This window comes from Marmota monax, unplaced genomic scaffold (assembly GCF_021218885.2).
Source record: "Marmota monax isolate L192 unplaced genomic scaffold, Marmota_monax_Labrador192_F-V1.1 WCK01_AAM20220418_F8-fsc00020, whole genome shotgun sequence".
NCBI classification, from domain to species: Eukaryota; Metazoa; Chordata; class Mammalia; order Rodentia; family Sciuridae; genus Marmota; species Marmota monax.
The window spans coordinates 8,960,109-8,972,929 of NW_026692912.1; the positions used below are offsets into that span (position 1 = coordinate 8,960,109).

Sequence of the window (12,821 nt, forward strand, 5' to 3'; positions counted from 1 at the left end):
TTGAACTAGCTAATTTGTGTGGCATAAGTAAAATACAAGGGACATGGACTTAGAGAAAAACCTGATTTTCACAGATTTGGCCCATTTGCCCAAAGCACTTTTTGAAGCTATTTCTAGAAACCTCAAGAAGAGTTCACAGTTTTCTGTGATAGATGGAACATCCTATTTTCAGGGGAAAAATTGAGATGAACTGTTTTCTCTCTCCAAGTTGAATAACAAACAAAGAACTCGAAAAGTACTATCCTTTCTTGGAAATATTCTTATCCTGAATATCTGATAAGGAGACAGATGTGGATACTTTCAACTGAAGATGACCAGATCATTCCCTAGAGTGATTCTGTAGCCATCTGACTAGGAGCTAGACGTTAGTGACTCTAAAGCCAATATTGATAAGGTTTTTCTAGAAAGTTCTTCCCTTATCCTTGTGCCATGGTCCTGCTGTTTGTGCTATTTTTTTCAATAAAACTGTTGCTTATGACACATTTAGCCATTTGCTATTCAATACTGACTGCATGATGGGCACTCTGATAAGCACGTTCATTCATGAACTCACTAATGCTCATGACAGTGTTCCAAAGTAGGCGTGTGATCTCTGCTTTGAAGATGAGAAAAGGCTCAGAGATGCAAAGTGATATACCCAAGAATATTCAGCCAGGAAGGTGGAATTCCAGCTCAAACCTTCCTGAATTACAGATTCATGCTGCCTGCCAACCACTTTTAAGGAGGATACCCTGCTACATGGTACGGAATTTTCTATCCCAGCAACAGGTCTGGAAGGGGTCATATACCTGTGGTGACCTCTGCGGCAAGGGGTCGAGTAGTGCGGCCCTTGAGCTCCCCATGCAGGGTGACTGTGTAAGGGGTGCCAGCCCTGAGGCCTGGGATCTTCACTGAGTGCAGGCTGCCAGGAACCATGAGTTTAAGAGCTTCTTCCACCTGACCAGCCTCTTGGACCTGAATGATAAACTGGTCATAGATGCCATCGGGTGTGGTCCAGTCCAGTCTGAGGGTATCCCAGCTAATCTCGGTCACTGTGAGGTTTCCCAGATCTGGAACCTCCTCTGCATAAGGACATAAAGTTGCTGGGTTACTAAAAAAGGCAATTGCATGCTGGGATCCAGGTGAGATGGCATTTTGGCTGAGGTTGGGATGAGCTGTCTGGTTAGTGTCGATTGCAGATGCTTGATTTACAGCGGTGTTGAGCGCGCTCTCATTGTTGGCACTAAAGCCGGGGTTTTTCTGTGCAACTATTGGGAATGAAAGGTGGTTTTACGAATTGTTCACAACTTCCATTCTGGACATACAAACAGGGTTTTGGAGTGTCCTTGAGTGTGCTTGGCATGAGTTCAGAGCTATTTTCTTTTCTTTTTTTTTTTTATCACTTACAAGTAGTGCTTTCCAACTCCTTAGATATTATGACTGAAATTTGCTTTGGAAAGAGCAACCTCTCACTTTTGTAAATGAAGAATAGGTGGAATTTTCCATGGGACTGGCTACCAGACTACAATGAGGACGCGGCCAAATAAGGGATGTGATATTTGGGAAGTAGAGATGATTCACCGGTATTTCCCCCAACATGGTAGGGGCTAAACCCAATTGAGAGCTTTAATTCCTCCTGAGCAGATACAGGGGGATGGAGCAAATGAGTGAATACCTGTCAAGACTTCAACAGAGAGAGGGGCTGTGCTGAAGTCCCCAATGACCCCGCGGATGATGATGCTATAGCGTGTGGCTGACTTGAGCCCAGGCAGGTCCACGGACCTCAGCCCTCCTGGGACTGTGAGGTTCTGGGCTGCCTCTCCCGTGTCAGCCTCCTGCACCTGAATGACAAAGTGCTCATAGGCCCCCTCTGGAGCAGTCCAGTTGAGTTTGAGGGCATCCCAGCCCACCTCGGCCACCGTGACCTCTCCCAATTTGGGAGATTCTCCTGGAGAAGGACAAAGAGCTGGTTTAAATCACACACCAAGATGCAGGGAATCTTGAACACAGGAATAGGCTTTTAAAAACTTTGATAAACATGCATCATGCAACTTTCTAAATTTTAAGAGAAGAGCAGAGGGAGAGGTTGGGGACTATTTGTTTTCTTATTAAAGAATGGCCCTAAACATCAGATGTGGGGATTAACTTATTTATGACTTCTTTTCCTTTTACATATAGTGTTTTAACTCCCTTGCAGTCAGTCCCCTTCCTGAGGCCACAGGGTGAGTCCCACAGAATAGGCTCTGTACAGTTTCAAAAGGGGTTGGTATGCGGAGTGAAGGTTAAGATGGCCTTGGAGTTGTGCTGAGAGCCTTGCTGTCCATTATTGGACTCTATGGCACTCTAACCTATAGCAAAACGAGTCCATTCCAAAGCTAGATTATCTGCCTGATTATCCACGGGCAGTTTCCTGTTGGGAGAAAGAGAAGCTGTAGGTTAAAGGTAGGAAGTACCTGTGAAGGCCTCGGCAGAGAGCACCGGTGTTCTATAGCCCCGGATCACCCCATAGATGGACACTCTGTAAGGGGTGTTGGCCTTGAGGCCAGGGATGTCCATAGCCCGGAGGCTGCCTGGCACCGTGAGGTTCTGAGCGGCCTCCACCTTGTTGGCTTCCTGCACCTGAATGACAAAGTGCTCATAGGCCTGGTCAGCGGCTGTCCAGTTGAGTTTGAGGCCATCCCAGCCGACCTCAGTCACCGTGAGATTTTCCAGTGCAGGGGCTCGTTCTGAATAATGAACAGAGATGGGGTCAGTTAAATTATTCCTCAAAATGCTTTTCTTCTGAGGCCCGCTGCCAAAGATGCAAAGTCCTCGGAGTCCAGGGGCAGGATTTTGCTCAGGACACCCCTTAGCCATGCTGTCCCCAGTAAAACCCCAAGAGAAAAACCATACAGTGCTTGTTTTACCTGCATGCATATTTGGGTTTGTGTTTGGGAAATGTATTTTCCTATTGACCTGTGTCCTGAAGACTTAGGAAACTTTTCATCTATGTGAGTCATTATTACTTTGGAGAATATATCTCATTATAGGAAGGTGGCCCTTGGCTGTCCTTGGATCTTGGTCCAGCCTTCTATACCTTGAGATAATTGGCTGCTCTTAGACCCTGCCCCCTCCTTTTGCTGCCTCCATCTCCCCTGGAAGGCCTGCTGGAGTTCATATTGGAATCTTGCCAGTTTCTAGGGTTCAAACCAGTTTACTCAGTAAGGACAAGAGGTAAATGAACACTGTACTAGTAAGACTGACCTGAGAAAGGTGACACACCTTTGAAAAGGGGTCCCTTATGGGACAGAAAGAAAGACTGAGGCCTTGGGAGAAATGAAACTTACTGAGCTCAATTAAAACGGTCTGCAGCCTCTTTATTCATCTGACACGGAACTGCAGCAAAAGCCCACTTGTCTGAATGTGCCTAAAGAGGGGTCATGGGCCTGAGGCTGAGCTTAAAGAGACTCTACCAGACCTAGGAAGAACAGATTTTTCTGGAAAGGGATACTGTAAACAAGAGAATAGGAGCTGGATTTACTCACTCAAAAGAACAGTTTATGTACTTATACCTCACATGGCTAATTTCAAATGAGCCCTATATGTTCACGACAGTATTCTTTTAATTTGAAAACATTAGCATACAATTTGAACAAGGACATCCTTTCAGAGGGGAAAACATATCTTTTCTAGAATCTGTTTAATTCAGACTTTTCCAAATTCTGGAAAACATTCTTCATTGTTTCCTATTGGCAAGGCTTATAACCCTTCAGCTTTCTTCTTTGTTTAGAATTTACTTTGACCCAGCAGATAGGCACACAAACCACGACCTGAGGGGCCACATCTGGCCTGCCGGCCCCTGTGGCAGTTGGCAAGTGACATCAGTTTTTACATTTTTGAATGGTTGACAAAAAATTCCAAACTGGAATGATATTTCCTGATGCATGAAAATCAAATGAAATTCAAATTTCGGTGTTGTAAACTAAGTTCCACTGGAACAAAGTCACGATTGTTCCCTTAAACATGCACGATGGCTGTTTTTGGGCGACAACGGCACAGTGGAGCAGTTGCGACAAATTGTCTGGCTTGAAAAATCTGAAATATTTACCATCTGGCTGTGTACAGAAAACATGTGTGATACCTGATCTTGAACTACAGTCCATGGATTCCTCGTTTAACCCAAATTCATATCCTGGTGCTCATGCCCAAGGCTTTGTAACAGTTCACAATTGCCTAGACACTGTCTCCATGAGAAGGAAAGGACCCCAAACTCAAGCTGATGTGTCTATATTTGGGGAAAGAAAGGAGAATCTGCTACCCTTAAGCACACAGGCCCTTGTGAGACCAGGAATGATACCTGCAGATAGGATTTTATCCTTGACCTTGGGATTTAATCATAACTAACCCCAGGAGCATGCTGCCCTCAAATATTCCAGCAGTCCTCATGCATAAAGAGATGCAGGACAAAAACAAATCTAAGCAACAATAAACTCGATCTTGTGGCTCTTAGACTTCCCTTCTTGGCTGGCTCTCCTCTTTTTTGTTCTCCTGCTTTTCAACATCATTGCCAGAAACTTATCTGACATTGACAATTTATATTTTTGAGTGAATGAAGACACCATCTTTCCTCTCCAGGAATCTGTATTTTAAGCCTAATCTCTAACATGACATAAAACATTATTTTTTTACCCATCATAAAAATTTCAGATTCCAGATTACAAAGGATGTGGGGAGAGGTCCCTACCTGGGGGAGGGAGGAGGTGATCACAGATCCCATGTTAAGCTGTTAGAGTAAAGACGGACGGAAAGGGAAGAGCAGACAGACAGCAGAAAATGTCTCTTCCTGATGAGAAGCCCCTCATCGCTTTGAAAGAGCACTCGTGTAGGTCACTGATGCTTTCAGAACTCGACCCCCACTTCCTTTTCATATAATTCCATGTCCAACAGTAAATAGCAATAGTCATGGTGATGATGATCTTCTGCCAAAATTTTTGGCTATTTCTCCATTTTTGAGGGTAGGGTAACTGAGAAGGAGCACTGGTTTAACTCAGACTTTTCCAAATTCTGGGGAACATTCTTCATTGTTTCCTATTGGCACAACTTATAATCCTTCATCTTTCTTCATTTTTAGAATTTACTTTGACCCAGCACATAGGTACACAAAGCATGACCTGAGGGGCCACATCTGGCCTGCTGGCTCGGGTGGCAGTTGGCAAGTGACATCAGTCACTTGAGAGGAGTGTGTGGTCACATTAGTAGCGGGTGCTGCTGGCATCTGCCCAGAACCCTCTACTAAACAAACAAATGCCAGTCAGAGAAGTCAAAGGTGCAGCTCTGTGAGTAAGATTAGTAGAGAAATGAAGGAGACAGGAACGGGAGTTATGAACGGAGGGGACACCATGAATGAAAGCAGAGCGGATGGAGTTTAGGTGGCCACCACGAGGCTTCCCATTAGTGCTGAGTCCACATTTCCACAGCTCATGACACCCCGTGGGCTTCCTGCCCCCAGAAGCCAAGTGTTTCCATTGAACAGTTCCGCACTGACTTTCTTGGCATTTCTTGATGAAAAGGCTGTTGTCTTTTTCTTACAGCTGTGCGTTGGAATCTACCCTCTGAACAATGTCAGTGGGCCTGGGAAATCAGAATTTCCAAATCTCATGTCTGTGCTCGGGGTGGGTTGAGCAGCTGGCCCTGAGGAATTTCTGGCAGTGTCAATTTCAAATCTTTCGATTCCCACCATCCTGAAGATGGCAATGACCTAGTGCTGACTTGAGGAGACACCGCTTCATTGTTCACTTATGAGATAAAGAGCAATTCTCCCATAGGATAATTGCATCTAAGTCTGAGGACCCCAAAGGTAGATGAAATGGCACCAATACTTTTATACAACAACCCCCCACATCCTGTTTCATCTAGTCATACAATTGAGTAATTTTTCATGCAGAGTTAATTAAAATGAAAAGTCTGGGCAAAGTCTGGGCTGCCTAAAAACTTGTTGGTGAGTCTCTGTTATCTATCAAGAACAGAGTCTAAGCCCTTAGCATAATTTTCTGGGCCCTCTGCAGATGTCCTTGATGACCTCTCCACCCTTGAACCCTGCTACTCTCCAGCTCCATCACACAGCAGGACCTTACAGCTGTGTCTCATGGGGGTGCAGTTTCTTGTGCTCTGAGCCTTTCAGATGCTGCTCTCTGTTGGAAATGCCATTGGTCCTTCTGCACATGTCCAGCTCCTTTTCCTTTTTGAACGTTCATGGCCTCTTCTAAAACCTCTCTGGGCTCTTTGCTTGCTCTTCTTAGGTGTGTGATAGGTTTCTGCCTCTATCCTCCTGTGGCTTCCACGTGTCCCTCTAAGGCAGGTGAGTAACGTTCTCACATTTTGGTTTGATGCTGGGTCTTTCTCATGACAGTCTGCATCACATGTTCAGGGGAGGGGGCTGTCTTTGTGTTCTGTACCAGCAGACTGGACTGTATTTGTATGGACAAAATACACACATGTTGGCAAGATAAATATTTGAAGAAACTTCAGTTTGCTTCATGAGACAATCAAAATGGCATATCAATGGTAGAATGGTCTCTAGCATCTGTAGCTGTGGATAAAGCAAACTTCCACCTTCCTTCTTCCAAAATTTATATAAATCATGGGAATATCACTCTTGAGTCTCATGTTGCTATGGAAACATGCTTCCTCATCTGTGCTTCTACCTATTATCTCTGCCCGATGCTCCCGTTGCCTCCCGTGGTGGCTCTCAGTACACCCATGGCCTTGGCCTGAAGCTGGGTTTAGTTGATCTTATCAGAATACAATTGCAGAAGGCAGAGGAGAAGAGAAGAGGAGACGGGCAGGGAGAGAAATGCTTGGCACACTGATTTTCTTCCATGCCAACAGGAAGACTCTCTTTCTTCCTCCGCTCCCTTCCTTTCCTTTCCTTTCTTCTTTTTATAAATCCAGATTTAGGTGAATTAAAGACTTGGGGGAATGACTTCCTTTTCCTTCCCCTGAGTTCTCAGGGGAGATATTGATTGCTAATGCAGGGGTGGAACAAAAAGACCAGAGAATTCTTTGGAAACGCCAACTCTGGAGCAGCTGGAGTTCTCCAAATGCTCAGGAGGCTCATGCCACATGCTTAGTTGTGTTGAAGGCACTAGGGGTGCAACATTGGTAAAGGGGACGGTCCTTGCAATCTGGCAAGTGGAGATAGTCATAGATACTAAGCTGACTAACGGACCAATGAGGAGGCAGAGAAGGGTCAGGAGGGAAGCTAACGCAGCAGGAGGGACAGATCCAGGGAGGCTGCGTTTCCATACTGCATAAAAATGTGGAAGTCCCCTGCTTGGGAGGACACCTGAGCTGACTGGTACAAGGGAGAACACCGTGTGGAAAACTGGGAGCAGTGCGGCATCCAGGGAGCAGGACAGCATGTACAGATGGAGATGGGAGCAGAGTGTTCCCCTGGCGCCTGGCTGAGGTCTAGATGCTGAGCTCCTGAGAGCACAGATCTGCCTGCCTTGCTTCAGTGGCCTGAGAACTCAGCATGGAGGGCGGCCATAGTATTTCACTGGCTTAGCAAATGCAAGAGATTTTGAAAGAACTCAAGAGAAGAAATCCACATCTGTTCTGCTTTTAATAAAATAAAATTGTTCTGTGGAGAAAGTCATGGGGGGAACATGTTCTGCAGACAATAAGGGAGACCCAATAAAAAAAGACTTTGCACATTTTTTCCTGTGATGGAGAATTGTCTTTGAACACCAACTGTGATGTCTTTGGAGTAGACCGAAGGAGGTGTGGTGTGGGAAATGAAATGGCTGAGGCTTTGGGATGTCAACACGGGGTGCTCCTTCAGATAAGGGATCCCTCCTGGGGTTCGCTGGAGAGGTTTTTGTCTCCCTGGGTTGCTGAGGTTGGGGCTTCCCCATTGGAGAACAGCGGGAGCATGGCTGTGACCCAAAAGTACCAGGGAGGGCTGAGACAGGAATCACTCTGCGACACAGCATTTGTCAAACTCAGGATAAAGTTGAGGGGGGGGGAGCAAAGAAAGATTTCTTCTTTTATATTTTGGATTCATTTTTAATCCCTTGATATCTCATACCAAGCTGAAATAGTCAAATCTCTGCTATAGATTTATTTCTTTTTTGATTTGATTCTTTCTGCCCCTCCCCCATACTTGATTAAACTACCCCCATGCAGAGGACCCTCCAGCTGAGTGAAGCAGTCCCTGTGGAGTTAAGAGGACTGGCCATCTGGGCTCACTTTACATCTCTGGCAGAGAATGTTCTTTATCTACCAAATCTCTCTCTTTTCCTTACAAACAACCATGATGTTAAGTGTACAGCGTGTTCCGACACGAGACTACCCTTCTGGTTCTCACTTGGAGGTAAGAATGGCCAATGGCCTGGTCAGCGCAGAGAGGCACAGAGAGGACAACTGTGCCCACACTGGCTCCCCATCTACCAAAGCATGGCTCCCCCCAGACCACCTCTGTTAGGTAGTAGCTGGCAATGAGCATTAAAATGCAGGCAAGGTCACAGGTGTTCTTTAAATTACTTCTGCCAAAGTAAACAAGAAAGCAAAATGTGGCAATTTGTAGAAAAAGAAACAGAAGCAAAAGGAGATGTCAAGAAAAAAGGGTTAATGGGACTAACTCTTAATAGGGTCCATTGATGTTGACATGATGCTAGGAATAAAATTATCTCCACTTATCTGGGGAGGAAGACTCCTTTAGTAGCACAGGCACACTAAAGTAACTTCTGATCAGTGATTGACCCCAATGCCCACATTAACATTGGATTGACTTGTAGATGAAACCCCCCCTAAATAGAATGGCCACCATGACAGTTTCGGAGAGGACCAACTAAGGTCAAAAACTCCACCATCCCACGTGAAGGAGGAGTTAAACACCAGATTGGTGAAAGTTGCTGGAGGAGGAGTCCAGTTTTCAAATTAACCATAAAACAATAATGAAATTGGGGACAGTATTGTCTTCTTTGTTGTTTTCTGTTTGGAGACGGCCCACTCTCTCTCTTGAGAGTGCTTTTGGCTTAAGCCTCACTTTCCTTTATTTTCACCTCACTTTTGCTTCTAATAAAGTTCTTCTGCATGAAAAAAAAAAAAGAATGGCCAATGGCTTTTGGGGATTGTTGAGTTTTCTGGAAAGACTCGTCTAAGAGGCAGCCCTATTTTGGAGTTTGGGTTCTCTATTGGTAATGCTGCCCAGCACATAGACATATTGCAACAGCTATAATGTGACATTCAGATGACATCGAGAATGGGAGTCAAGGACTAAGAATGCTGGAACGGAGGGACAGAAGAGGCTGGAGTGGAGTCCCTGACAACTTGAAACTATTCTGTGGTCTCCAAACCACCCAGCTCCAGATTTGTTTCATGAGAGAAGAAAACAATTTCTCTCTTGCTTAAGTGATTGTTACTAGAGAATTCTTTGATATTCAGTTGAACATATTTACAAAAGATCAAGATGTTTTAAGGCATTGCCAAATTGCTCCCATTGCTGTCCCTTTTCTGGTTATGGAGGCTCAGCCGGGGGAACACCTCTGTCATGAGACCTCCACTACCTATTCCTGATTCCTTCCTTCTCCCCCTTTCCTGATGGGTCTCTGAATATCATATCTTCCCTGAGGACTGTGAGCAGGAGACATGGGTCAACTTAGCAATGCGACGACGTAACCCACTGCCCCTCAGGCATCAGCACAGTCCAATGCATGCAGGTGGTGCTCAATACATGCTTACTAAGTAAATTGAAAGTTAGGCCATTGACTTGCCAAATCCCACAGTTGAATACTTAGTGGCCAAAATTGCATGTGTTAGGCATCACATAGAAAGAACTATTTTTTTTCCTGATTGTCCTCAACTTAGCCACTAAGAAAATGGGGCAGCAGGTTTAATGATTAGGATTGAAAGGGCTAGAAGGGACATTAAAGGGCCAGGATTCAGCTGTCATCATGGATAGACCAGGTTAACTTCTAAATGAGTAAAAGAAAAGAGAAAATGAGAAGGTGCCACGGGAGGATCAAAGGACCATGTATATCTCTTCAGGGGCAACCTTAGAGGAAAGCCAAAGACCTGGAATAAAAACATGTCAGGGAAAATAACTCCAAATTATTGTCAACATCCCGGTCATCTTAAAATTAAAAAAAAAATAAAAAAAGGAAAGTAAATTAATTGTTGGGTTAAAGAAGGGAAATCAACAATTTAAGAGATTCTGTGAAACATCTAGTTTTAAAAGAAAACAAAGACAAACACAAACCCCGTTACTCTAAGCCCTCCTGGGGAAAAAAAATATCTAAAAACCACTCTTGTCCTGCAAGGAGACTTTGCTGAAAAAGTGGATCATAAGAAAGTCAATGCTTGGGACAGACCAGCGAGCAGCTCTGTGGAGGCAGGACCTAGAGGTTTCTTGGATGGAAGAAATAGCATGTGGTGGTGGGAGTCCCAGGTGCCCCTCACCTGTGGCTGCATTGATGGTTGCTGGGTCGCTCTCCTTGTCCTGCTTCACGGTGGAAACCCATTGCTCATGGAAGGACAACCTGGCTAAGGGGTTGCAAAGCTCAGCCTCAGAAGAGGGCTTTATAAGGCACAGGGGACTCACCGGTGGATGCCGTAGCACGTGCGGGCTTGCTCCTGTGCCTGCCCTTCTCAGCCGTCAGGAGGATGGTGTATTCCTGGCCTGGTTCCAGGCCTCTGAGGACATAGGAGGTGGTGTTTCTTGGAAGCTGGGCCTCTGCCACCTGGCCCGTGGGGAGACTATAGTTGAGGCGGTAGCGGTCAAACTTGGCTAATGGTGTCCTCCAGACCAGGGTCAGGCTGTTGTCCGTTGTTTCAGAAACCTGAAGGTCCCTGGGTGCATCAATTTCTGGGAGAAAAGCAGAGAGGTGGATACTCGTAAGGCTGCAAGGCACAGCTGCTTCTGGCGCTGAAAGTCAACTGGTTTGGGCTAGAATCCTGGGTCAGCCGCAGAAGGACCGCGTGGCTGCAGGATGGTCACCCCTCTGAGTTTCTGGTTTTTAGGTTTGCAAAATGGGTCTAGTTATATGTTACTTTGTGGCTTGTTTGGAAGACTAAAAATAATGTCCTGGCATATCCATTCCACAAAATGTCACTCAGGTAAAAGTGTTTAAAAGGAAGGACTACAAATGCTAGAAACAATTTAGATGAATCTTGAAAGCATTATGCTGAAGGAGAAAAGCCAGTGTTAAAGGTGACATACTATTTTGCCATGGACTATACATTTGTGACACCTTCCCCAAAATTCTTATGTTGAAATTTGATCCCCAGTGTGATGGTATTTAGATGTAGGGCCTCTGGGAGGTCTCATGAACAGGATTCATGGCCTTATAAAAAAGACTCCAGAGAGATTCCTTGCTTCTTCTCCCATGGGAGCACACAGTGAAGAGGCCTTTCTATGAGCCAGAGAGGGTTTTCACTGGACACTGAACTTACTGGCAATTTGATCTTTCACTTTTTAGCTTCTAGACTGAGAATTAAGTTTCTTCTGTTTATAAGCCACCTAGTCCAAGGTATTTTTGTCACAGTATCCTGAGCAGACAAATACATACAAGATGTCATTTATGTAGAATTCTTGAAAGGGCAAAATTTTAAAGATGAAGATTAGTGAATGCCGAGGGGTAGGCGGAGGGGGAAGGGACTATGGCCATAAAAGGTAGCATGTGCGATTCTCGGGATGGGACTTTCTGTTGGAGTGACAGGATGGTCCTGAATCTAACTATGATCCTGCCAATTATATTCTGCTTGTGAAGAGGTTGATTGATGTTAAGGGGTTAATAGAAAAATCCCCAGATGTGTTTTAAGTAGGGAATGACATTAAAAAGTAGAATTGGTTATCAACTTATAAAGGTGGATTTCTTATAATGTCTGGTTCTAAATTTTCTTTTTAAAAAATCCCTCCATCCCCTTATTGTATAAAAAGCAGCATCCACATCATTGGTTGGGCATGCAAAGTGTTTGAATGTAAACGCCTGGGCTAGCGGCTGGGGGGCCCTTTCTCCTTGGCGCTTCTACTTCTTTTTAAGTAGGTTTCTGCCTTATCAGCCCTGTCCTGTCTGCTCTGCGCCAGCTCAGAGGTGGTGGGAGTCCCAGGTGCCCCTCACCTGTGGCCGCATTGATGGTTGCTGGATGGCTCTCCTTGTCCTGCTTCACGGCGGAAACTCCAATTCCATATTCAGTTCCCGGCCTCAGACCTGAGAGAGAATGTGAGCATTGAGATTCAACCTAGAATTGGAAAAGCTTCCTGGGATCAAAAAAAAAAAGAAGATCCTGAACTGGTCCCTGGACATGGATTTCTCAGTGTGATGTGTACAAACGAACTTGTTGAAGTTCAAGGGAGAGGACTTTCTGGGACCTGGGTTTATTTCTCTCTGGAAGGTTGTACATTGGGGACATGCAGGAACAGGTGCCTGTCCTTCTAGGGCCCTGTGGAGAGGCAAAGCTCACCAGTGAGTGTGGTTTTCGTTGTGGTTTGTTGACTCTTGGGAACGTCGACCTCCGCGTGGTCCCCACCAGAGATGGGTGCATACTTAATTCTGTAGTTGTCAATGGCTGCCTTGACATTCCTCCATTCCAAGGTGATGCTGCTGTCAGTCTGGGAGACGCGCCGGAGGTTCCTGGGAGCATCTAGACCTGTGTGGGAGAAGAAGGAGCATGCGCATCGGAACTCCAGGCACCAGGAGAGCAGGGGTCTGACGGTTCAAGCTGAGACACAAAACACTCCTGCCCCTGGGGAGAAATGACAAAGCTGCCCCCAGTCCCTGGGTCTCGATCATAGCTTATACTCAAGTCTACAGATCTGGCAATTTTTTCCCATTCTTGACACTCATGATATTTCAATAATT

At 45.3% G+C, this 12,821-nt stretch overlaps 1 protein-coding gene across 7 annotated transcripts in view; it reads right to left on the bottom strand.

Annotated features, from left to right (window-relative positions):
- Positions 1-12,821, bottom strand: part of Tnc (tenascin C) — an 85,769-nt gene that overhangs the window by 38,558 nt on the left and 34,390 nt on the right. For 6 of the 7 annotated variants that reach the window (XM_046451817.2, XM_046451818.2, XM_046451820.2 and 3 more), the window contains exons 8-13: positions 12,424-12,609; positions 12,081-12,170; positions 10,562-10,825; positions 2,433-2,705; positions 1,655-1,927; positions 789-1,061 (exon numbers count right to left, since the gene is read on the bottom strand). In XM_046451817.2, the coding sequence (XP_046307773.1) occupies positions 789-1,061; positions 1,655-1,927; positions 2,433-2,705; positions 10,562-10,825; positions 12,081-12,170; positions 12,424-12,609 (1,359 nt within the window). The remainder of the gene's footprint in view (positions 1-788; positions 1,062-1,654; positions 1,928-2,432; positions 2,706-10,561; positions 10,826-12,080; positions 12,171-12,423; positions 12,610-12,821) is intronic. The other variant, XM_046451823.2, reaches the window with a different exon arrangement.